We start from the raw sequence: 26,982 nt of genomic DNA on the forward strand, positions 1-26,982 counted from the left end.
AGTAATGAAAAGTGGCAAAAAAGTAGTTTGGTATTGGTTAGCTTTGGGTTTTGTTCAGGTTTCTTATAGAGATAAAATAAAATTGAAGGAATTCCTTTCAGTTATTATTGTTCTCTGTTAATTCTAAACTATTTGCTAAAGAAGTCCTCCAGCATTGGAAATACCTGGTTATGATTAAACTTTAATATCTGAGAGTAGAGATTAAATCAACTGAAAACTTTTGGAATATATGTAGTGTTTTTATTTCCCAGAATAATAAACTTCCAAATCAAATGCATCTTTTTAATACATTTGCAAGAAAGACTTTACAACATTTGTGTTGATTTTTACTATTGTGGTTTTTTTTATAATTACCTTTTATTGTTTTTATAGACGGCATGTGGAGCTGAAAAATTCATTTCTGCTCACAAAATTATCCATAGATAAGGCTTTTCTTTTTCTTAGTAGTGCTTGGGGTTTTTTAATAATTAAAAAATTAAAAAAAATATTTCTAAATGCAAATTAATGTCTATTTTTTTGAGTTTTTAAGATTTTTTTTAAAATTGACTTCTAAATTCTTGATAATAACTTACGGAGTTGAACTAAGATAGGAACACAGTTAAAAATGATAGACCTAAATTTATTTATTGACCTAATAATATGTGTGTAGTGAATTCAAATAAAATGCTACAACTGTATGTTGGAGTAGTAATATTGTAATATCATAATGCAGTGATCTTGGTTGAGGTTTAGCATATTTCTCTGTTCTGTTGTTTGGAATATCATAAGACAGATTTGACTTAAAGCATCATTTAGGTGAAATTGTTTGCAAAGTTATTTTTTTCAGTATCTAGCCCATATATTAAAAGAAACAGTCAGCTTTTAAAAATGTGGGTAACCTGCTTGATTATATTTGGAATACTGCTGAGTTGGAATAGATAAGATTCTCATTGACGTTTTTAATTGTTATGCTTTAATCTGGATTATGAAATAGCTAATTTGTGCCGGCAATAGGCACTGGCAGTCATGTGTAGCCCATAGTTTTAAACTAGCTAGAATCCTTTAGTGTACAGTTTGACGAGTTTCATCTCACCTATTTAGGCTTTTTGGTGGTTTGATACTTGACATCAAAAGGAAAGCACCTTTTTTCTTGAGTGACTTCAAGGATGCATTAAGCCTGCAGTGCCTGGCCTCGATTCTTTTCCTATACTGTGCCTGTATGTCTCCTGTAATCACTTTTGGAGGGCTCCTGGGAGAAGCTACACAAGGCAGAATAGTGAGTACAAAGAATGGTAGCGGCCAGGCTCTTAGACCTTCAGAGGCAAGTCACTGTGTGCATTTGTCTCATTTATTTATACTTGTATTTGAAGAATTTACCCACAGCACTTGATTAGCCTGCCCCAAAGCAGATCTTCCCCAAAAGGTAATTGCTATGGAAAATGTGGGGAACCTATGTGAACAGGAGAAGATGCACAGGGGAGGTAAAAATGTTTATCCTGCCTTATTGGATGAATGGCTTCATGAATTGAGAAAAGGCTTGCATTGCCTTCTTTTTGGCTGCTTTAGAGTAATAAATAGCAGTAAAGGTGCACCATCCCACTGGGCCTACTTCAGGCAAAGTCAGAGGCTCAAGGTGGATACCACGAATATGTACGGGCCTTGATTAGTAGGCCTATGAGGATGATAATGCCAGCAGTCCATTTATGAAACTGACAGGATGTGTTTGTGTTTGCACTAATACATATGTTGCTCACAATAAAATAAGTGTTTGAGGTTTATCAGCAGAAAATACTCTTCATTGTAAATGATTCTAATGTAAACCACAAAATTTTGGTAGTTTTATGTTGGGCAGTAGATAATACCAGCACCTTTTCACCAGGATATTATTGCACATCAGTTTTTGAAGCAGGGAAGAGTTACTTAATATCAGCAGTGTTAGTAACTTAGTGTCAATTGGCTTATGAGTAAATGAGTTTGAAGTGTATTTTCTGTTTTTAAATCTATCACAAAGAAACAAGGCTCTGTCCTTTTGTGGGAGGGAAGGATGTATTCAGACATATCTTTACAAATGCTAAGATGCTGTTGAAACTTACAATGTTACAAAATTCTTGATACTTAATGAAAAATTTTAAGCTGGTACTATATTAAAAATTAGTTAACTATTTTATATCTTTCAATTATTGCTGTTGATTCAAATATTTGTTAATTGATGTAGAACTTCAAGCTGATAGAAAATACAGAAATCAATTACGTCTTTTCTGTGTGTTGGTTTCCCCACTGTAAATGTAGGAATGATTACTAAAATGATAATGCAACTTTTGAATGTACATGTATAATAATGAAACTACCCTCCTTTCAAAGCTTGATTCTCAAACACCTTCTTTCTTTTAGCTATCTGGAATTGTATGCGGGTTTGTTCCTGCCTTCAGATACTTGGTGTGCATCATTGAATAAAACATTTAGTAACTGCACACACATGTTCAAGCACAGTAGCTGACATTGTAAGGTACACAATTTGTCTTTGAAACCTTCCCTCGCATTCTCAGAGGCCATCACCTCCACAGTGCTCCTGTCCCTGCCACCCTGACTGAGAGCCCCAAGGTTAATGCATTGACTAACCAAAACCACTAATTTGAAGGTAATAGAACGAGAGACTGGAATTATTTTTTTTCTTAATGTTATGAACAAAGGACTCATTTTCATTTTTAATAGCCCAGTTCAGCAAATCATTTTGACCATTTTCAGATGCTTTCCTGAATTGGAGCTCAAGTTTGAAGAATTCTGTTTTCTTAGGTTTGCATAATTTCAAAATAGCAAATGCTTTAAAGTTCCACCAGGAACACTGTAATTCCATTACAGGAATCTGTAATCCATGACTTCTCATAGTGGTAGGTGGTGTAATTAACTGTTTTCAAGTAAATTTAATATAATTTTAGTATTTAAAATTCTGGCCTCTCTCTTTTGAGGTGCATTGTAACTGGGTATTTTTGGCAGAAAATATTACAGGGAAACACGTAATTCAAGGACTGAAGTAGATACCTTAATTCCTTGAAAAGAAATGCATTACCAGGTGGGACATTGGTTTACTGCTCATCTATTTTTGGTGTCATGTATACATAAACCAATATTCTTCTTCAGTAATTTCCCCTGCACCTTTGCCTGTCAGCTTGGTTTCTTTTTTTTTTTTTCTTTCTTTCTTTCTTTTGTAATGCTTGGTTGACTGATGCAGGTTTGATACAGTACACTGTAGGTATGGTGCAATACAAATATCGGTTTTCTTTACAGAGACCATTAATTCTTTCTGTAAACAACATGTTGAGTAACTATTTTCATATTTGTTTGTTTGGGGTTTTTTTGTTTTAGTTTAGGCGGGGGTTTTTTTTTTTTTTTTTTTTTTTTTGGTTTTTTTTTTTTTTTTTTTTTTGTGAATTTGTATAATTGTTGGTATGCTTTTCCTCCAGAGCTAGCAGGACTAGTAACTTGTTCTCATGGTTTTGGATGACTTTATGTTCCTCAGGGGTGAAGTTTTCAAAATCTTGTCCATGGTATTGTCACTGCAAAACAGTGTTAAGTTGTTCTTGTCTCAAACATGGATATTAATTGCAATGTGTTTACATTTGTCTTGTTTCTAAGTTAATGCATCTTAAAGCTGTATTTATGAAGATATTATGGTAAATGCTAACTTGAAAGGCAGCAAAGTTACAGCGGTTTTTTTTTCCCCCAAACAGAGTGCAATAGAGTCTCTCTTTGGAGCCTCATTAACTGGGATTGCCTATTCTCTCTTTGCTGGGCAACCACTTACTATCTTGGGAAGCACAGGACCAGTTCTAGTATTTGAAAAAATATTATTTAAATTTTGCAGGTAAGTGATATTTGTATTGGCTTGATGCACTTTTTAACATTCTAGCCTGTTACAATAGCTGGGATTGAAAACAGATGTGCAGTAAATGTGTATGTCCTTGAAGGTAAATACAGTGGCAAGAGACTGAGAAATTAATATGGTTTGGTAAAGCTTTGAGGCACTGGCAAACTTGAATGAGAAAATCAGTGATAAGAAGTGGCAAGGACTCAAATAAAAGTTATATTCTGACTGTGTGAAGTTGTTGGCTTTGCTTCTGCAGGGGAAAGCAGAGATCGATCTACCCTCTAGGAGAAACCATCTGGGTAGCTCTGGAGAGACCCATCCCCATGATGCTTCCCAAGCTAGGTAGTTGCACTGTCAATCCTAGAAACACCTTGCAGTGTTGCTTTGCTTTGGTGGGAGATGAGACAAAAAAAAATTTCTGCTTCCTTCAAAGCTAATATCAAGCATGAGAAAAGTGCTGAATACCTATAAAGCTTGGCCTCAGTGTCTTTTCAAATAGAATGTAATACAGGTGGGTTTTGGCTCAGTTAATGCTTTTTGTTTCTTTCTTCACACAGGGATTATGGTCTTTCCTACCTCTCCCTGCGAACTAGCATTGGTCTGTGGACTGCATTTCTATGCATTGTGCTTGTAGCCACAGATGCCAGCAGCCTTGTGTGCTACATCACTCGATTTACTGAGGAAGCTTTTGCAGCACTCATATGCATCATATTTATTTACGAGGCATTGGAAAAGCTTGTCCATTTGGGGGAAGTGTATCCCTTCAATATGCACAATGATTTGAATAAACTGACTTCATATTCGTAAGTACCAGGTTACTATCTGTTAATGAAATAAATAGGGACATATAGAGAGACATATTGTTTACTGAATGACAGTGAGTGCTACTTCCAGGAAGGGTAGGAGGAATGCTAGGGGTGGTTTGGGCATGAGAAACATCAAAACAATTCTATTCAGGATGCTGTGAAATTGAATTTTCTGTGTTAGCTATGGGTGGTTGGAAGGGATAAGGGGCTGTGGCAAAGCCTGCTTTAATATAGCTTTACTAAAGGTCAGAACAGGACTTTTGCCTTGCTACATCTAGGAAGTATAGTTTCATTGAATTGGATGCGTTGGGTTACCAGCTCACACCTGCCAGATGAAGATACTGCTCACTGTTGCTCAGAGAAAACTGCTCATTTCTCATAGTTGAAATGAAATAATTTAAATGTTAGTGCTTCCCTCCTATTGGAGATGTGCATCTTCCAAGTTCAGTTATACCTGTGTGGTCACAGTGTGGGTGAGGGACCCCCAACAAGGTCATGTCTGTGCACCTGGAGTGAGGGTCCCTGCTTGTTGCACTGGGGCAATCATTCCCTAGTTGGAGAGCTGAATACTCAGTGTCCTGCTGGGCAGCTGCTCTGCCTGGCCAGGACAGTGATCATCTTGCACACAGGGTGACTTCTAGCAGGGTCAAAACAAGTTTTTGCACTATTGTGTTTCCCCTCCAAGATCTCTGCTCACTTTTCTCATTCAGTGCTTCTTCGGTACTTTCTTCCAGGGGGAATGACCAAACACCCTGTCAGACTGCTTCTTGTGTTCCATTCACACTTGACATGTACACTCATTTTCCTGTCTTAACAGCTTTAAGACCAGGCCACATTGTGAGGAGTGGGCTGTGGGAGGACACTCATTTCCTTATTTTTCCCTTCCTACTCACTGCTCATCCTTCAGTTGTAGTGGCTCTGGGTCCTCACTGGACTTCTGTGGACATGTTCAATCCACTGGGATGCAGAAACTGTACTGTAGGTCTTTGGGCACTTGCCACCTGATTGTGTTTTGCCACAGGCAGGCCATGAGGGTGGAGACGGGAAGGTGGGATTTTAATTTGGTTTAGCTCTGTGGTTTTTGGGACATGCCACGGGGTTCAGCTTGGGTTTGTCCTGCATTTTTTCTCTCACAAAGCTGTAAGAGATCCAGCTGTTCACAATTGCTTTCTTCCTCATTTCCCTTTCATTTTCTCCCCACTCTGTAACCCCCAGTGGGGAAAAGGGTGCAGAACAAGCATGTTCAGTTAATTGAGCCACAAGACAATCTCAAATACTCTTACATTTTCTCTGGGTGTGGGGTTTTTTTATTTCTCTTTCTGGATTTCTGCTTATCTACTTGGTGACATACTTTATCTTCATTGCCTTTGTTGAGAAATTTGTCAAGTCTTCCTTCAGTGTGCTTGTTTGTGTTGCTGCCTTGACCAACAACTAATTATTATTTGTCTCATCATGCTTATTGTTGCAATTCCTTTCTCTTCTGATGATTCTGTGTTGGCAACAACTGCTTTGTAGGAGCTACTGCTTTCCACTCCTTTCCCATTTCCTATTGCTGGTAGTTTAGAATTCAGTTAACAAAAGAAAATATTTTTACTTAGTATTTTCTGAATTTCCCAGACTCCGTGCTTTGCAAATTCTTTTTGCCCATGTGTATTTAATGTTTTTTCCTTCTTTACCTTCACACCACCAGGATGCAGGTTTTCCCTTCCATGGTTCAGGGGTTTTTTTCAGTGTCTTTAGCGAATCTCATAGAAAAAGGAGAGTTATTTCTTGCTTACTACCTCTTTCTCCTCTTCTACATAAATGTTTACATGTTAAGCTTACCAGTTGGTGTACTTGAATAGCTTTATTTGAAAACATCCCATTAAATCAATATTCAATCCATTGTGTTTTGGTTTTTTTTCATCTGATGTGTACTCCTCTCAACCTGTCTGACAGAAAGGATTCTGCAGTGCAAGTATTAAATCAATATTCAGTCCATTGTGCTTTGGTTTTTTTTTCATCTGATGTGTACTCCTCTCAACCTGTCTGACAGAAAGGATTCTGCAGTGCAAGTTGGCAAAATGCTGCAATAGGGAGGGGCATTTTTACTTCTACAAAAATATTGCTAAAAAGTATGTATACAATTCCTTTAAAGCTGAGCATTGTAAGCATTTATATCTTCAATTAGCTCACTATATACTCAAACATGGTGTCTTACTTGAGGGTGACCTGGTTCTTCATTTCCCCCACCCTCTCGATAATCCTAGGTCATGTGATGTGAGGAAAAGCCTTGTAGTCTGTTTCTTCCATAATAGTTTGGGATAAACTCTGGTTTCAACTCTTCAGGATTTTTGAATTTACTTCAAATTGCTAGATTTTGGCACATAGAGCTTAAAAGTATATAAACTTTTCTTCTTCCCTTCAGATGTGTGTGTTCTCAGCCTGAGAAACCAAGCAATGAAACATTGCGTGTGTGGAAGACTATGAATAAGTCTGGTGAAAATATAGCATGGAATAATCTTACAGTTTCTGTGAGTATCTGGAAGCTATGTGTATGTGTCTGGGTGTGTGTATGTGCATATTAATAAAAAATAAACACCTGCACGGTACCATTTTTATTAACATTTTTTCATCAGATTTCTTTTTTTAACTGAACTTGGACTGTTTTCCTTAAAACTGTATTTTTGAACTCTCTTAATTTCTTCCATAAGGCTTTACACAGTCAGTGTAGACGACTAGATGAGTGAGTCCAGAGAAATAAATGCTAATATAAATGTCTGCTTGAGGTAGCCACCTTAATGTTCTTAGGCACCACAGTAATCTTCCTGCAGGGCAGTCTTTCAATGCTTTCAAAACCAGAATAAAAGTAATGTGTCTGTAAATAAGTTGTTTCTTCTTGGGCATCTCCCAGCATTTTGGCATCCTGAAATAATCAGGGTGGTGGTGGCTACTGTGGCTTTCCTGGAACAAAGAGCACATGTCTGGCTTTTTCAGGGTGAGGTAGTGATGATGCAAAGAGCCTCCTTTTTGGAATTATGAACTTTCTCAAATGTGTTTTGTGTAGAAGAGTTGGAAGCTTGGTTTAATGTGCTGAATTAATGAAACATAGACATACAAAGAGTTTTTCTCTTTGCAGGAATGTTTAGAATATCATGGTGTGTTTCGTGGATCAGCTTGTGGCCATCACGGACCATATATTCCAGATGTTCTCTTCTGGTCTGTCATACTATTTTTTGCAACATTTTTCCTCTCCTCTTTCCTTAAGAAATTCAAGACCAAACGCTATTTCCCAACTAAGGTAATTCTGATTAGAGAGTAGACTATTGTTACCTTGTAATATATACCGTGGTATACTTTAATGTTGAATTCTGTCTTGAGAGATTTCTTTTAAGACAAGAAAGGAAATTAAAACCCAAAATTCAGCTAATAATTACAAAATTTAGGACATTTGAGGAAGGAAATCATCTGCAGAAAATTCAGAGTTTATTCTTTATTTTTGTAGAGTTACAAAAAGATATTCTAAACTTTGAAAGATCTAAGCAGTCCATCTCCTCACATTAATCAGTATTGCCAGGTATCATTAGTAGAAACAATTATGCTTCTCCTCTCCTCACATAGCCATACAAAACACTTAATTACTTTTCCCAAACTACTGATGTTTATTGGGTTTTCAGTGGTTCCTCAGGGGATTACTATTTCTAATAGATGTTAATGTGATGATTCTTTTTAGACTGATTTATGTAACTTCTGCTAGGCAAAATGGAGTGATTAGATCTGTTATAAACCTCAGGTTGTCCCTGTAATGTCTTCCTAATGTTTAATAAAGTTATCTTTGATAATAAGAATGTATTGCAAATTATCCGCCTCCTGTAGATTAAAATATGAAAGTATGAATATTACTGACCTACTGTACCGGGGCTAGCTGTGATGGCTGAGCTTCCTAATGGGATTGAGAGGTGAAGGAAGATGATGGAGTTGTTTAAAGTAATTTGCCTCTTGCAGTAGACCACTTTTAAATGAGTGTACAGCTGTGCAGAATTCTTGTCTTCTGCAATTTCATACTATGCTGGCAGGCAGCTTAAAGTAACAAGAAAAAATAGATAATGTTCAGTGGTGTAGTATAATATAAATAAACCTCACTTCTTGTAGGGGAGAAAGTTGTCTTACACATGCAAATGATAATGGTGAAAAAGCAAGATTTAACATAAGTCTTTTCTTTATAGGTGCGTTCCACCATCAGCGACTTTGCAGTATTTCTGACCATAGTAATCATGGTTTTGATTGACTATCTTGTAGGAGTACCTTCTCCTAAGCTTCACGTTCCAGAGAAGTTTGAAGTAAGAAACAAAACCTTTTGAAAGACATAACTTTTAAAATTATTGAAGTTTTATGAACAGTAGAACAATCAAGTTGTATAGAAACAGCAATTTCTTTTTTTTTTTTTATTACAATGTAGTTGATCAAGTAGTTTCTGTTTCCTGTTTTGGATGTATGTCTTATCTGACAGAAAAATTTGTGTCTTACATTATTACTGAAAGGCAAGCATTCTTTGTGTAAATGTACAAAGTGAAGGAATCAAATGGATTTGTTTTAATTTTTTCTGTATAAATGTCATGTTCACCTGTAACAGCTACTAAGTCAGTCTTTTGGTCAAAGCCTTTGGAAAACGACCTAAACATATACTTAAGAGACTGACCTATTGTTCATTGAAACTGTTTCTAATAATAAAATCTGCAGTCTATTTTAGTAATTTAATTCTCATTGTTGATGGGTTGGTGTCTTTTTTTCAGCCCACCCGAAAAGATCGAGGATGGTTCATAGATCCTCTTGGAGGCAATCCTTGGTGGACACTCTTGATTGCTGCTCTTCCTGCTTTACTCTGTACCATTCTCATTTTCATGGATCAACAAATAACAGCTGTTATTATAAACAGGAAAGAGCATAAACTGAAGGTAAACTTTTTACAGAAGTCTGACGTTGTGTAAGTCAGATTTCCTTAAAATCAGATTCGTTCTGCAAATTTGTGAAATCACCATCAGCTGCTAAATATAAATTGACTAATAAAGAACAAATATAATTTTGTGGATACTCTCAAAGTATCTGACTTTTGTAGTTGTAGGTTATTTACCTGCTGAGTTAGAAGTATGATCATGTAAATATAAAAGTTTTCAAGTTATTTGTTTGCTTAATTTTACAGAAAGGCTGTGGTTATCATCTTGATCTGCTCATGGTTGGTATTATGTTGGGAATATGTTCTATCATGGGCTTACCGTGGTTTGTTGCTGCAACTGTCCTGTCTATAAGTCATGTTAACAGCCTGAAAGTTGAATCTGAATGCTCAGCACCAGGAGAACAACCAAAGTTTTTGGGAATCCGGGAGCAGCGAGTGACAGGATTGATGATTTTTGTGCTGATGGGGATGTCAGTGTCCATGACCTCTGTGTTAAAGGTAAAAGAGAGTTTTTCTAAAATATTTTCTTTGTGCTTTTGATGTTGTGATTTAGCATTTCATAATGCAAGAAAGTTCTTTTATGTTAGGCAAGATATTTATGTTCTTTTATGTTAAGTAAGATGCCTGGACTAATTCTCAAATTGCTTTTTTAGCAACAGATATTAGTTGAATAGAAACAATGTTGGAAGGATGCAAGAAAATGAAATCTGAGAAAGCTAGGAATGTAGTGAGTAGTGAAGAAAGCAACCTTTTCCTGTGTTACCTGATTTTCTTGTCAGCTCTTTTGTAGTTTCTTGAGTTCATGGTACCTAAAAACTGCAGTTTTATGTGAGTGCTTAAATTGAGAGAGAAAAGGAGTGTGATAATAAATTACTTGAGCAGAAGTAATATAGTGTAGCAGAAGGAGCAGAAACATTGCTTTAAAAGGGAGAGATTACATTTTTCACTTCTTCTTCCGCTTACTAAACTTAATTTGATTTTTAGAGTGTCAAGATTATTTTATATATCATCACACTATAATGGTGATTTTTCAGGTCATGTTGTAGCATCAGATTACACTTTATCTCCTAATTTATATCCCTAGTGACCTTTCAATGACTCTGTGGGAAGAAAATGAGTTAATTCAGTTGGATTTTGCTCAGATTTACTTAATCTGTTCAACTTCTACTTTGTTGTTTCAAATCCAGTAGTTAAAAGGAGAAATGAAAGAACTATCTTTTTGTTGCCAGAAATGTAGATATTGCATAACTGCTTGTATTTCTAAAGAACTTTGTAAAAGTCTGTTTAAACAAAGACAGATCTCAAGTAATTTCATAATAAATGCAGCTTCCCAAATTTAGATAATGGGAAAGAATTATCCTGTAAACATGCAGCTATAGTTTAATAAGTAGTTATGTATTATAAATTTTAAGTAGTTGAGCATTTGTATGTCTATTAAAGAATGAAAAGGTCTGTAAAGAATAAGGCCATAGCAGTTACTAAAAAAGTATTCAGATTTGACAATCTCTCATTAAAAAGTTACCAAGAGCTCAGCTGTATAATGTGAATTATCAGAATCAAAAGCAGAAACACTGACATAGATTTACTGTTGCTCAAAAGCAAAAACTAAAAGCAACTAAAACTTGTTGCTGAAGTAAAGTGTTTTAAAGCCCATATTCTAACTTTTTATTCTTAGAAACTAATGCATTTTTGTTTATGGCTCAGGGTAATAGGAATGGAATTATTACTCCTTGCTCTTTAAGAAATGTTTTTCAGTGTGAATGACTGTTATTGTTCAAAAGAAGTAAGGAGAACAAAGCCTTGCATCTGTCAGTTGTGCTTTTGTTCCATGTGTGGATTTATACTGATTTCATGCAGTAGAAGCCACTATATCAAATTACAGAACTTACAGTGAAGGCACTAACCACACACACACATGCAGTAATGAATCCCTAAGGCATAGTTTTATTTCACACTGTTTAAATAAAGGGTTTTGCTCAGTCTTGATAGCAGCAGTTTTTATTAAGATTTCATGTTATATCTTGGCTGTCCTTTACTTGGAAGCTTAATGAATTCAGGAGCAAAGAAGGCTTCACTGCAGAGGTTTGATGCAAGTGCCAGTGAAATCAGTGGACAACTTTGTTATCTTAGTAAGCTTTAAAATATCTAAAAATATAAAATCACACTCTATAAAATTATATAAGTTGTCTATTATATATTGCAATGTAAATTATTGTAAATATTATATTTAATAAGCTTAAAATGTGTCTTCTTACTGAAGCAAAAATTAACTCTGAATAATTTTCATAGCTTAGTAGTAGGAATGGTGAGGTTTTTGTATTGTCTGCTCCAGATATGCAAGTGTCCAAAAGTAAAACTTAATGTGGCAATTTCATGAAGTTGTACAGAATACAGTAGTCTTGATACAGTTCCTATCAAATAGCAATACAAAGCAGTATACTTAGCATGAACAAAAATTTTTCTTGTAACCTAGAAAATTGAGTGAATGAGCAGTCAAGGCAGAACTATTTTTTTATCCTGGCGATAGCCTTGTTAGTTCTAGATTTTTTTTGCTGTTCAATGATACATATGTATTCTTTTAAATAAAGGCCCTCAGATTTCACTTAAGTAAAATATAAAGTAAAAAATAACTTGGTCTGTGTCTTTCACTGATATGGACTGCTCTCTTATGTCATGTTGATTCCACTTTTAACTGTGGGTGTTTTTTCCTCCCCAGTTTATTCCAATGCCAGTTTTGTATGGTGTCTTTCTTTACATGGGAGTATCTTCATTAAAAGGCATTCAGGTAAAGTCTGATTTTAACAGGCAGTTCATTTTTGTTTAATTCTGAATGAAAAGGAGACTCTAACACCCTGCATTGTGTAAGCCACAATAAAGTTGTTCCATATTGTCTGAATAGCATGTAGGATAATTTCCTGACTGTCATGTTCAGGTATTTGTCCTTACAATATTATGTCTTCACTTGTCAGTTCTTTTTTTATTTGTTCTTTCAGTAGTGCAGCTAAGAAACGAATTTTCTGAAATATTCTGGAATTTTTGAGTATTAGTGAGTGGGGGGACAACCCCAAACAGCCCCCAGTTCCACCCCCTTGAATGTTCACTCTATTTCATTAGTATTTAATTTGAGATTATTTTACATTTCTGTAGTCTCCTAAAAACATTTATTTTCTTCTGGAGAGGCAAAAAATAATTAACTGGAAAATGATTTTACTTTCTATGCAGTTTTTTGACCGTATAAAACTGTTTGGAATGCCTGCCAAACATCAACCTGACTTGATTTATCTACGTTATGTGCCACTCTGGAAGGTCCATATCTTTACAGTTGTTCAGCTCACTTGTCTAGTTCTGTTGTGGGTGATCAAAGCCTCTGCAGCTGCTGTTGTTTTCCCTATGATGGTAAGTTTTCTGGTTTGCCAGTTAATAATTTTTGTACAGGACTACATGTATTATTCAGAGTCTCTTCAGAAGATGTTTGTTGCCTTTAAGAAAGAAGGGAGTGGGAAAGAAACAAAAAGCCCCTGTAGTACAAGCTGTTCACTTTTGAAACACAAAGACTTCTCATTTCCTGAAAACAAGCAATTCAGTTGTGAATAGCTATTGAAAGTGGAAATTATTTAACTTTGGAGAAGATGAAATCTAGTACTAGAAAAAAAGGGCTTCAGTTACTGATTCTGAGTGTACTGAAAGTGTGTGTGCATTTTTGTTCATTTGAATAGTTTAATATATAAAGTATTTTTGTCTGTGGTTCCCTTTAGGTTCTAGCATTAGTGTTCATTCGCAAGCTCATGGATTTGTGTTTCACCAAAAAAGAACTTAGCTGGCTTGATGATCTTATGCCAGAAAGTAAAAAGAAGACAGAGGATGATGAAAAGATAAAAGAGAAAGAAGTAAGTGTGAAAACAATCAGACTGAGCATGTTGTAAATTTCTAGGAAATACTTAATGCAATCTAAGAGAATTTTATGTGACCTTATATACCAGATACGCATTTTGAAATTCTTCACTTATTAAATTAAATGCTTTACTAGAGGAACAGTTGCTGGTGGTTAAGGAATTCAGTCTCTGTTTCAATTATGCTATTATGAACGATGATTTTTATTTGTCATCAAAATTTTCAAGCAAAGTGGAAAGAAGCAATTGTTAGCATAAAAAATGTTGGGTTTTTTGGACTTCCATCAGATTAGAAGGAAAGAAAAGGGAGAAAAGGGAGAGGGAAGTGGTGGAGTAGGATTTCTTTATTCTGCTTAAATTAGTCACAAAAGTGTTCATAATGTCAGGGACATTTTGTTCATGTGTGTTTGTGGAGTTGTCATTTAGTGCAACTACTACTTAGCAATAATACAGTAATATAGCTTCTGGAAGTTCTCCATTAAAGTCCTGCCTTGCTGTACACCACGTAGATGAATTCCTTGGGAAGCTGGTAACACCCTCCTTCCCCAGTGTCCCATGTGCCCTGCTTTAATAAAACACTTCTAAGAGGAAAGGTCATAAGCTCTGTCTCCTGCATTCAACTGCAGTACCTACACAGAAGTGCCTTTTACCCCTATGGAATACCTGTCATATAACTTGAGTGACTGGAGATAATAACTGAACAGCTTGAGATGCTACTGTGGTTTCTGCTATGTGAGTAGTTTTACAAACTTCTTAATTGGAATTTACAGGAAGCAGAGAGAATGTTTTCAGACCATGACAGTGTGCACCTTGCATATGGAGAAGCAAATCTGGAGTTTCCTGTAAAAAGCCTGAAATACAGGTATAAAATAATGTGTCCATTTAAAAGTTCTTTTATCAGAACTTGTAATTTGCTTTATATTAAGTTGGTTGTGTATGAGTTGAAATAATTTTTTCCCCAAGCTGGTAACTTAGCCATGATTAGGAAATATGAAGATATATGTCATGGTGCTACATTAGTATTTTTATATAGCATTGTTCTTTAAAACTGCATCTTAATTATAAATTTACATGACCATCTTGAACAGATCAGATGACTCAATTTCGACCAGCTGTACTAAAGGTGAAGAAGCATCCTTGGTCAGTTTCAATGGAATATTTGTGTGCTAATGTGCATGAAATACTGAGCATTAAGCAACTAATAGCATCAGTTGAGCCATGTGTTTGCCAGCCACTTGGGTTTTTCAGAAGAAATCTAAGTGTGTAATTAGTTGGTTTACCTAAGTGAAGGCTAAAGTTCTAATTTCTGTGGTACAAAAAAACCCCTGTTTTACAGACAACCATTTTTACTTCAATATGCTATTTTCTGAACATAAAGGTACTAATAGATTCTCTTCCAGAAAAGGAAGTACTGGAATTTCAGTCATGGAAATTCTTTCAGCTTTGGTAGGCATTTTGTTGCAGTTGGTGTTTCCCTTACTGGGGTTGTATTTAGCTGAGTTGTCATGTGTTCTCAGCTGTTCCAACACAGCTTTAAGATGTGACAGATAAATAGCTCACAGGCTTTCTTTTCCTCTCTAATACTAAGGGTTCATAGGTTAAAAGTTTGCCTTCCTATGGATCTAGGGTAGTACGAGGTATGTCATGATGAGAGTTGGAAACAGACAGAAATTTGGATTGGACAGGTATTTCTTCTGAGTGCTGTTGTCTGTTTTAAGAGCAGGCTTAATCAGATTTAAGCAATTCAAATGAAAATGCTAAAGCTTTTAAAATAAACATTTGAGTTGCTAGTTGCTCTCACAGTAGAGCTGTGACTTCATCAACTGTGTGCATGTGTTTTATATGTATGCTGCTGCCTTATATGACTTGTGGGGATCCTTGAGGAAGAATGGCTTTGAAAGTTTTTTCTGCCATTTAAAAAACTTACAGATGACCAGGGGCAGATTCTGAAGCTTAAATATGGAACAAAACAGAAAGCAGACCTGCAGGCAACACCTGAGTCTGCTGTACATGTAACTGTGTGGAGGACAAAAGTGGAAATAGACTTTAAAAGCTTTACATCTCTGATGGTAAACTTATCTTCTGCAGCACTTGGGAGGGGGGTGGTCTGGCAAAAGAATCTTGCAGAATATGTAATAAGGCTTTTGAAAAAAAAAAAACCAACTTACCTGTCAAGATAATTGGAATTTCTAGATTTTTAATAGCTTCAAATCTCACTTGAATTTTTGAAATTTTATTAGCCCTTGCTCGTTTGCCCTTGATTATTTCCTAGAAGCCACTTAAAGTAACTCATTCATGAAAGCTTTAGCACAACATTGTGATTCAAATAATTATTTCTGGGCATGCAAAATAATTTTCTGAAATTAGGTATGGGTTACCTCTCATGTAGTCTCAATATGTTACTGGTATCTATGTGAAAACTGTTTTGAGATGCTGTGTAATTATGGTAGTGCTAGCGAGTTAAATTTTCAAGTTTTTTGTTGGAAGTATACTTTTACGAGATGAACTCAACTTGTGGCTGTGTAAATATTGAAAGAAGGCACAACTGATGTAAATGATGAGTGACAGTAAGTATGATGGTGTTGCAAGGAATTGAACACTAACCAGAAAGTATGTTTGTTCTTTAGCATTGATCCCTCAGTTGTAAACATATCAGACGAAATGGCCAAAACTGCACAGTGGAAGGCTCTTGCCATGAGTACTGAGAATGCCAAAGTAACCAGAGCTAACCTGAGGTAGCTATCATTACTCACACCTTTTCTAACTATTGTCTTGTATTTAGCAGATGTACTTGTATTTATTGAACTATATCTTAAAAAAAATATGGTTTATGCATCTGAGTTACTGACTTCTTACTTTAGAAGAATTTGATCTTGATTTTTCCTCTTTGCTCTGAAGTTTATCAGTTTCTATAAGGAATTATTTTATTGCTATTTTATTAATGTATTATTTTAAATAGTAATTTTAAAATTACTATTTATTTACTTAATACAAGTGTTTATTACTTTGATGAGCTTAGGGTTTCTAAATACTAGTATGTACATGAGCATGGGAGTGGTTTGATGCTCAATAATACAAATTCCACTGAGAATACAAGGTAAGTCCAGCACTTTCATTGTTGCTTTGGACTGCCCTAGGATCTGTTTTTGTGGGTGAGTGTGTTGCTTGGATTGCTTTTCCTCAATTCATTTTTAATATCTAAAAATTAAACCTGTCTCAAATGCTATCTTCACTGAATATGAAATATACTTGCATGAACTACATGGACAGATCATGGGCCCTCAGTGCTTTGAACATTCCCTGTGAGCTGACATGCATCTTCTGTGTTGGCCAGTAGCCTTTGTTCTCTGTGACCTCCCCATCAAAGAACTAAGTATGAGTGCAATGAATGATTCTGCTATTCTATCCTAATTTCTTCTTCTAATGTCTAGCTGAATCTATCTAGGGAAATAAGCCAAGACATGAGTATTTGTGCAGAATATCCCCAGCTTCCTGAAAGGCTTGTGATTTATAGGAAATTGTATCTGTGGACTGCTCATCATCCATGCATCTATTGCTTTATAGTTTTTATGTAGGAAAGGGGAGAATGGGCATGTTTGCCTCAGAAAACTAAACCTCAGCAATCCTGTTGTCTATTGTATGCATCTTCTATTAGTTGATCCTTTTCAGCCAGTTCTGTCAGAGGAAGACATATTTGAGAGATACAAAATTATGAGGTCTGTTGGAAACAGTGGTAGTGACCTAGCACTTGTATACCCTCTGTCTACTCACCACATGCATTGCTCCAAACTAGGCATAGAAGTACAATTTTGGCCAGACAGCAGGTCAGCTGAGGGTAAAGGAGACAGAGAATATGAGATGTATTGTGAGAACTTAAGAGACTCATTAATGCAGGCACCATTTCCATGAATGTCTAGGCTGTATTGTTTAAACATTTTTAAAATGTTAAACACATATTTAATTAAAATATTTCAAAAACTTGAGTACCACATGAGCAAGACCATCAAGAAGACAAATTGAAGAGATAAGAGGGTATTGTGTGTCAGAGTACACACCTTATTTAATAGGTTTTTTCTTCTTGCTAAATTCTTAGAAGCAGCCTATTACAGAATTTGTGGATGATTCTAGTGCATTATCTGATAGCCATTGGGCATATAAGGCTTGAAGAGATACTGGCCTGTATTTCTTTTTCCAGAAGAATTAAAATGTTTAGACTTGGTTATCAGGCAGTTCTAATTTAGTACAATTTCATCTCTCACTTTTCTGAGAGATGTTTCCTGAGTAGGTTAAGTTAGTATGGAATTATATGCAATACTAGCAAATCAGGCTTCTGATCAGTTTGCAGTGTTTTTTGTTGTGCTTAGCCTTGTATTCATTATTCCATTATTCATTATGTTTTGCTATAAGACATTTCCCTTTGATGCTATAACATAACCTGCTTGAGCTTAGTACAGTAAAAAATCCATCTTGGTAGGGAACTTGCTAAAACTACAAATGGAAAATTAAGAACCACTGATGCCAGAAACCAGGTTTTTAACAGGCAATCTGATGATGCATTAATCTTGAAAATTGAAAGTTGAAAGGCAGACTTCTTGAGCCTTTACTCAATTGGTTGCTGTTTTGAGGTATTTGCCATACTTTCTTTGCATCTGGTTGAGATTCAGAGGTGTTGCTACTGGTCATTCAAAAGTAACTTCCAGTAAATTACATATCTGTCTTCATCTGGTGGTACAGACAGACATGTAAAAATGGTTCTGTAGGCACTGCTATTTTCAGATTTATATTCAAATACTAATGCAGTTCAAAGGAGGTATATCGTTTATAATTCCAGATGACATGTTGTGTGGCTTGGCATGATTTATTAAAAACCATATCTTTTTAAGAAGAAATTTTTTTTTCTTTTTCTGAATTGATCCAGATTGCTTTTTCTTTTTTGCTCAACCCCATCTATTGTAGTTTACAGACTGTGGAGTCCCAGCACACTTGTATCTTCTAAGGAGACCCAGAATTTTTCTCCTTGCATGAATTTCTAATTTTTTTTTTCCTTAAAGAGCAGCTCTACAGATGTGTAATCTCTTTCAAAACTCATCCTACCTCTTATGCTGTTCCATTTCATCTTCTACTGACTTCCAGCTACCTTGGGACATTCCTTATTGTCCTTCAGTCAGGCACTGTTCAGTGTCTGTGTCCCTAAGAGTGTCAGTTGTTCAGGTTCCACTTGTCTTTAGGGTCTTTTGCTTCACTTGAATGGACACTTTCACAGGTTTTTTATTGTCCTCTGCTGTTGTTAGAAGTATGGTTTCCCCTTTTGAACAGACAGAAATGTCCTCTCATTCTTGTGAACAGATGGTTCAGAATAAAGAGGTATTAGTAATATTGCTTGTTATGTATTTTTGAGTATTTTTACCTAGACAGTTTTGCCAGCTGTGTTGGGGGTTTGTTTGTTTGTTTTTAAAGATGTTTTGCAAATCAATAAAAGCAGTGGAATTGGATATGGTATTTGTGAATGAGATATTGGTGTTTTCTCTCTTTTAAGTTTGTACTGTTCCTGTGAATATTATTTAACAATTACTAAAATGTAATGGAAATGCCTTATCATAAAAGCATTCTTATGTAAATACTTTCAGTGTTCATTTTGAAGTATAAAACGTTTTAAATTTAACCTTTCCTAAAGTGGGCCAGACTTTACATTTTCTTCTTTGTTTTCAAACAGCCCTGAAAAACCAGAAAGTGTGAAAATAGAAGTGGAAAAGTCACCTGTTGTGAGATATGTGGATGCTGAAACATCTTTATAGAATGGAACCAATGGGAATTGAGTGCATCTGTGTGTGTATATATATCACTGTAGGATATTATACCATGGAAGTGTGATTTCCAGTTTAAGGAGCAACATATATTTAATTTCTTCCATTGTTTTGGGCACTGTAGATATGCTTGCATAATGCAAAGATTTTCCCAGCAAATAAGATGAGTGGTAATCACACTTCAGCTATTTATTTTATTGGAAATTTTATTTTCGTTTTTAAATAGGAAGACTGTAATGAATGCTTATTATTTTCCATAATCAATATGTGCATAAAAGTTACATCAGCTTTTGCTGATGATTACTGGTCCACATTGCTTAAAATGTTGCAATACCTCTGTTTTTAGTGTGCACCACAGAAGTTTTTTTTTCCATGCAGGCAATTAGTGCTTGTTTTTAGCAGGGTATACTTTTTTTGTGGTTTCATAGAACAAATGTTAATGTGCTGTTGACAAGAACTACTGTGTTTTATGTCTCCACTCCATGCTAGTGTTTTCTGGATTCTGTCCTCCTGCTCCACAGGAGTGGCCTAGAGCCCTAAGTCAGGTGGTTAGTTAAGCCTTAAACTGTATCTAAATACCCTGGTGTGCTGCTTTCTTTGGTTTTTTGAATTCTCTTGAGTTTTCATTATTGTCCAGTAGCAGTACGAGTGCAGTAATGGCAGTTACAGTCCCAAGTCAGTATTTGCCATTCTGGACACTCCATGTTTACACAATATAAATTGGATTTACAGGCAGCAATTGGTCTATAGGAAATTATAAGTACTTACCACGTCAGTACTCTTGAATTCTTTTCTTCCTGTATTTGCTTACATTTTTTCCCATGGATTTTCAGTGTCTGATTTACTCAGCTTTAAGATTTTGGAGTATTTCATATCTTCATCAAATATATTTCTTGGTTAATAATTTTTAAAATTTACTGTGTATTTGATTAAATTAGTTGTAGCTCAATTCTGGAATACGTTTATGATCAGTATTATTTTATGGATTACTAATTGCTTGTGGTATTTGTATGTACAGTTCTGATCCTCTCCATTGTAAAGGGCATATATGGTAGCACACCAACTTATTTTTAAACACATTATTTATTTTAATTAGTAAAAATTTTTATCATGTAAGATGAATTGAAAAAATAAATATTCATTTATTAAAGTAAATGGGATTTTTTGGGGACTCCGGATAAAGATGCAGTCAGTGCATTTATTGTACTTACATTTTCAAGTTCTAGTGTTTAGCATTATAATATTTGAAATAATGAGAATTTTATATAAAAATGGAAATCTTGATGACTTACCTGTGCAGTTTCCATTCTTAATATCTTTTTTGCCTTATGCCTTAGTTTTTTGGCTTTAATTTCCAGCATTCTCTCTTTACATTCTGAATCGCCACTAGCCCTTTCTGGATGCATTACAATGGCTTTAATTAGAATCCGTGCTCATTTAATACTAGAAGATGCTGTTTGCTTAATCCTGCTTTTGGCAGAGTTGGGAGTTCTATCATGGACCAAGTGATAAAATTCTCAACAATTGCAAAAAGGAGCTGATTCTGGAGGAGGGCAGACTTCATGTGAAAATACCACTTGAGGTGGAATTTTGGTGCTCTTCAGCCAAGTGTCACCTGTAGAGAAGGTAATTGTATATTACAAAAATAAAGCAATCAGTGGGAATAAATAGCAACATTTAAAAATAGTATTTACATTACATGGACTGTTAGTGTTCCCTTTAAATGTAATGCAATTATTTAACATTTGTTTTCTTTCCTATTTTCATTTAACTGAATTCTGAGAAGACAGTTTAAAGAAAGGAAATCGTAGTGTACAGCAATATGAATAATGGTATCCAAACTCTTATAACAGGCTCAGGTCAGGGGCAAAGCAAGAGAGGTCTGCATTACCAGTCTGAGCAATACTGAGTAATGACCTGCATTCTTAGATTGTAGTGTAGCTTGTGCCTTAGTTGGATTTCATGCTCTTTCAGAAAGTAACCCATAGTTTCCCTCTGATCAAACTGAGATAACAACGAAACTACAGCAGATGGTTTCTCAAAACTTTCTACATCATTTAAAAAAAACCCAAACAACACCCATCTGCATGTCAGTAGTTGACGACTAAGTACCTCTTGCTCTGAATCAAGGAGGGAAGAGATATTTTGAGGATTTTATGTAGCATCATCCACAATACAGTACTTCTGTCCTCTCAGTAGTGTTTTTCGCTTCCTGTTCACAGTCCTGCAACAGTTTCCAAAGACCCAAAAAATTACTAGAAGCCTCTTGGATTTCTAACTGTATAATGCTGGAAATCAGGGTTCCATGGTGCTGCACACCTTGTATTTGGCTTCTATTTCAGAAGGGTTACGTTTTGGTCAATATTACAGGAAGTGGATATATTTTGAGTAACATTGAAAGGAAACAAAACCAAAGCCCCACAAGTCTAATCACAGTATTTATTTATTTGTGAGATATTTTAATCATTGCCAGAAATACCATGACTTGGCAAACCAGTTTACAGTGACATTTAGTTCCAGTGTTCTTGGGCAATAGTTATACTTGCACTTTTCTTCCCATATGAACAGGAGAAGATCTGGTATTAAGTGCATAAATCCATGTTGCTAATGTATGGTTAAGTGATTCAGTGCTCATTTTACACCTTCTCTGCTTTAAAGTCACACATAGTATTAAAATAAGACAGCTAAGGATGTAGTCTATTGTATGTAGATATATGTTTTGCCTTAATGGATGCAAAAGTGCAGTGACAATTGCTGTGCACTGATTTTTTTTTTTCATAGGGCTTAAGCCCTGTAAAAACTACGCCAATGGATTTCCATTCCAATACCTAGAGGAAAATAAACAACCCTGCACTTTTTATAGATGCCTTGGTTTCCTGGAATGGAGCTTAGTGCTACTGTGTACCTGGCTGCAGAGCCACCTCAGGAAGTCCCTCTTTTTTTTTTCTTTTTTTTTTTCTTTTTTTCTAATTTATTTATAAATATTAATGTTTACATGAAATGTAGGTCTTAATTTTGACCACTCCATTTAAATTATCATCTAAAATGTATCACTTAAAATGCAGTTTTGTGTTTAAATTATATTCTAGAAAACTCATTATTACCATTTTCATATGTATTACAGTGACACATTTTTCATTCTGTTTACATATGCCCAAGTTAACAACAATTTCCTCCTAGATTAACTTTGCAGCTATAACATAATATTTTATATAAATGTTCCATGAAATGTTCCAAATTGCCAAGTTTGTCATCATAAAATCTGTCAGGGTAGAACTTGGTGCCCTGATGGCTTTGGGATCTTTTTCAACCGAGTATCTTGGCCATTTTTTCTCCACTTAATGCAAGTTCTCCTCTAAGTTATCATTTGCTTCACCTGCATCTCTGTCTTTATACGGTCACTTCCTAATTCGTGCCCTTTGCAAAGGCAGGTTCGACAGGCTGTAAAATATTTCTGTACCAAGTGGGTGTCACGTGGCAGAGCCTGCACTGCTCTAAGGGGTTTGTCTGTACATAGGTTCTGTAAATCATAACGTGAACGGCTCATGGCTCTCAGTTCACAAATGTAATCTGTCAGGCCAGCACCACAGCGAGCTTAGTTGTCTTTTTGCTTGCTTATGATTAGTAATGTTTTAATTACTCATCTAGGACAAAATTATCAAGTACAGTAAAACGTGGGAAATACTTTGTTTATACCAACATTAATTTATTTTATGGCAAATTTTAAGACTATAGATGCACACAGCTTTGAGTCAGCATAAGTGCAGTGCTATAAATAAAGCAAATTGCTCAGTAAGTTTGTCAGTTTTATTTTATAATGTTTTTAGTGAAAACTTCTAGGACTTTGTAGTTGGCATTGAACTTTGCCGAAAGACACTTTCATATTGAATTTAGTATCTGTTGACATTTATTTGGAATAATGAATGAGTTTGAAAATCGATACTTTTCTAAATGATTTTATTGGAAAGACACATCATTTCTAGTATTTTCCTTTCTATTGTTGCTGATGCTCCTGTGCAAAGGTGTCTTCCAGGTTCAGCTTTTGCAGCTGAACTGCTGTTTTGATTTTAATATTCTTTATTTGAAATGTGATTACATACTGTATGGTTCGAATTTTTTATGACTGCTTTTCTAATTACAGTGACGTTTTCTTACTTTATAAACAAATCCAAAGCAAATGAAAACATTATTCCAGCTGTAGAATCAATACTCAGTTTATACAGAAAACACAACTCTCAGACTTGTTTTTAATGTGATTCAGCCTTTGTGTTGTTTTAATTACTGCTAGAATAAAATTATCTTTTGTAACGTTTCAGAAAGTTGGTAAAAGCAATAAACAATCTCCTGGACTCCACTCGGGCCGCTTCTGTTTTCATTGCCCGCCGGGCCCGGGGCTGCCCCGTGCCCATGGCAACGGCGCCGGGCGGAAGCGGTGCCAGGGAACCCCGGCACTGCGCAGCACGGCGCCTCGCGATTGGCCGGCGGGCCAAGAAGAGGGGAGGCGATTGGCCGAGGGGTCCCGTCCCGGCGGAGCGAGCGTCGCCGTGGCCGGGCCGCGGGGCGGAGGCGGGCGGGGCTGGGGGAGACTCTGAGGCACCGCGGGGAGCGGGAGGGAGGGACGGGAATGCAGGGAAACACAGGGCTGGGGACGGGAGAGTCCACTCCAGGGCAGGGAAGGGGATGCCATGTCCCCATCCTCCTCCCGTTCCGCTTAATGACGTGCTGCACAGCCCTGCTCCTTCTCCAGCTCTGGGCTCTCAGCGGGCTCTGAACAATCTGGTGATTCCCAGAGGCTCTAAGGAGTGCCGGTATAATTCCCTATGAAGGTCTGCTCGGTAGCGAGAGTGGAGACGGTGAACTTCAGAGAGCTACGTGTTATTCTCGAGTTGATACTGAACCGAGCTGCTCGCTAGACCTCCGAAATCCCACACAGTTTGTTGTTTTTGTTTTTTTTAATTTTCCTTACATATGTGAGCCGCTCTTTAACAAGATGGATTTAGGCAAACTTTACAGAGGAAAGTTACACTCTGGAAATGGAAATTAACCAAGAGACTGACATTTGGTGGACCCAGCAATCTGAGAGCAGGCCTGGCCATTTATGGAATGAGATGGTACAGAGGGAAAACAAAAAATAACAAAAAAAAAGAGCAAAAGACAAACAATCCCAAAACAGCAGTAGCTTGAATGTTTTCATTTGTCGGGAAAACGAGGAAGAACCTTACCCTTGTTAACATTTAGAGAATCTCCAAAGAAAGATTGAGACACATATATGTGTGTGGTTCCGAAATCCCACACAGTTTGTTGTTTTTTTTTTTTTTTTTTTTAATTTTCCTTACATATGTGAGCCGCTCTTTAACAAGATGGATTTAGGCAAACTTTACAGAGGAAAGTTACACTCTGGAAATGGAAATTAACCAAGAGACTGACATTTGGTGGACCCAGCAATCTGAGTGCAGGCCTAGCCATTTATGGAATGAGATGGTACAGAGGGAAAACAAAACAAAACAAAAAAAAGAGCAAAAGACAAACAATCCCAAAACAGCAGTAGCTTGAATGTTTTCATTTGTCGGGAAAACGAGGAAGAGCCTTACCCTTGTTAACATTTAGAGAATCTCCAAAGAAAGATTGAGACGCATATATGTGTGTGGAAGTTCTTGTGTGTAAGAAACACATTGATTCCCATATTGATTCAGTTAATAAAATGAAAGAAATATTCTTCAAACATTGTCTGTGTGGGTTCTTCAACACAATTTCCTAGGCACAAGTATCACTGGTGGGGATCTATTATGACTGCCATGCACTTTGAGAACAAGAGGGGAAGCCAGCCAGAAGTTCCTTTTCTCCCACTAGACTGGAAAAGGGAAAGTACCCTTTGGGAATTTTTCATCACCTTTGATGCTTCCTTTGCTATCATTTTGACCATGTTTGAAATCCATTTCTGTTTTGACAATAATATATTTCTAATTGCTCTTTTAGGAAATGAATTTTCACCTGACCTTCATCTGACCCAGCTTATGGTATTAGGTAGGGTATTAGATACATTCCTATCCAGCAACAGCATCAAAAGTCTTATTAAAGCCACCATATCTACTGCTTCTTTATCCACCTTAAGCCTGTTATCCTGTGTATGATTAGACAGTGGAATTCAGCCACTGCAGTGATTTAGAAAGGAGTTCAAGGGAAAATCTACAAACTAGCTGGCTTACAAACAATCCATATCCGCTAGTTATTGCTAATAAAGGTTACAAGGAATGTGAGACATCTTGTTGAAGAACCCTTACACTGTTATCAGTGGGGGTAGATTCATCCTCCAGAACGTCTTTGTGGTTTTGTTTGTTTTGGGGCTTGTTTTTACCTTCTGAAGCTTATGTGCTTATGTCATCTGGGACAGATACAAAACTGGGCCACCGATCAAGTCTGGGGTAATTCCTTTGTCTCCTGTTTCTCATCATGTGGATTCTTTCATTTCTGACGGGGTTCTTGGAGCATTTCTTGTCCTATCCTGCATTCCAGTGCTGTCAGAATGCATCTCTCTTCCTATGTAATTGAATCAACATAACTAATGAAATGTAATTATCCCCAGTTAAAATGAATGAATTACTATTGCTCTAATTTCACTGTCTTAAATGGAATTAAATGAGACTGTGCTGTAAAGGCAATTTTCTTTTAATGTGTCTCTGTTCTTCAAAAGAGTTGTCAGTTTTTATCTGGCACAACTAGTGTTTGGTGTGTTTCTTACACATTCCTCAGGGCTGGTGTCATAGCAGGGGGATAGTTATGAGGACAGTGAATAGCTTGGCTCCATGGAATACATGGAAATTTCTGCTGGCGTGAGTAAAGAAGAAACACAGGGTGGGAACTTACTCAGTGACTTCAAGAAAGTCAAATAGCTGTGAGAATAGCTAAGGAAATATTAATATCTGTTTTCTCTCAGGTTTTTGGCTGATAGAAGGAAAATGGAGTTGTTTCCATTCGTCTACCCCTCACTCATGGTGCTAATACACCTACCTGATTTAATGACTGATGGAAGGGGCTTTCTGCTCTTCTGCAGAAGAAGAAGTAAATCTTCTTGATTTACACCTGTGCATTCCTGCCCTGTCAGCAGGCGCACTCATCTGGCCACTGTGTCAGTGAGCTAAATTGGTAGGAAAGTAATAATATAAATGGAAGTGTATTGTTTTCTGTGTGTTTAGCCCTCTAAACTGGCTCAGGTTTGGTCAGTTCAACTGAAGAAGTAGAGAAGGATTGCTGGTGGAAGGGAAGGAATGGGGAAAGCCATTTTCACTGGCAGCTGGCTGATAATTAATTAGTCTAATCTCTGTAGTAAAGTGAAGGGCATAACATTCTAAGCTGCATGGATAAATCCTCCTTTCTGCATGTTGTCCCTGCCCTTGTACAGTAGAAGTGCTTTGGAGACAAGGCAATCAGGGCTAAAGCAGGAGAGATTATTTGTAACCTGAATCAGGTTTCCCAATCCAGTGAGCTAAACATCTGAGATAATGCTGGGCTGACAGACTAAAGGGTCAGTGCAGGGTCAGTTTGTGGCCAGAGCTGGCCTCTTTCTTGAAGGGCTTCCTGACCTGTGCTGACTTGTTGGCCTCTAGGAAACAGAGAGGTAACCTCAGGGTGAGTCCTCAGAGCTGGGTGAGTGCTGTATCCTTGAGTGACCAGTGTCTCTTCATTCTCAGCAGCAGTGAAGGGAATG

General features: G+C 36.5%; 1 protein-coding gene across 20 annotated transcripts in view; it reads left to right on the plus strand.

The window, feature by feature from the left end:
- SLC4A7 (solute carrier family 4 member 7) overlaps nucleotides 1-26,982 on the plus strand; it is a 100,499-nt gene that overhangs the window by 69,152 nt on the left and 4,365 nt on the right. For 11 of the 20 annotated variants that reach the window (XM_039703741.1, XM_039703783.1, XM_039703852.1 and 8 more), the window contains 14 exons: nucleotides 1,081-1,255; nucleotides 3,708-3,841; nucleotides 4,402-4,647; nucleotides 7,058-7,163; nucleotides 7,769-7,930; nucleotides 8,856-8,969; nucleotides 9,423-9,584; nucleotides 9,830-10,081; nucleotides 12,300-12,368; nucleotides 12,806-12,979; nucleotides 13,339-13,470; nucleotides 14,244-14,335; nucleotides 16,101-16,208; nucleotides 19,187-23,631. In XM_039703741.1, the coding sequence (XP_039559675.1) occupies nucleotides 1,081-1,255; nucleotides 3,708-3,841; nucleotides 4,402-4,647; nucleotides 7,058-7,163; nucleotides 7,769-7,930; nucleotides 8,856-8,969; nucleotides 9,423-9,584; nucleotides 9,830-10,081; nucleotides 12,300-12,368; nucleotides 12,806-12,979; nucleotides 13,339-13,470; nucleotides 14,244-14,335; nucleotides 16,101-16,208; nucleotides 19,187-19,268 (2,008 nt within the window). In that variant the 3' untranslated portion in view covers nucleotides 19,269-23,631. Of the gene's footprint in view, nucleotides 1-1,080; nucleotides 1,256-3,707; nucleotides 3,842-4,401; nucleotides 4,648-7,057; nucleotides 7,164-7,768; nucleotides 7,931-8,855; nucleotides 8,970-9,422; nucleotides 9,585-9,829; nucleotides 10,082-12,299; nucleotides 12,369-12,805; nucleotides 12,980-13,338; nucleotides 13,471-14,243; nucleotides 14,336-14,561; nucleotides 14,614-16,100; nucleotides 16,209-19,186; nucleotides 23,632-26,982 lie in introns of those variants that run through there. The other 9 variants (XM_039703803.1, XM_039703833.1, XM_039703888.1 and 6 more) reach the window with 6 other exon arrangements.

This window comes from Passer montanus, unplaced genomic scaffold (genome assembly GCF_014805655.1).
Source record: "Passer montanus isolate IOZ18808 unplaced genomic scaffold, ASM1480565v1 scaffold10, whole genome shotgun sequence".
Lineage (NCBI taxonomy): Eukaryota > Metazoa > Chordata > Aves > Passeriformes > Passeridae > Passer > Passer montanus.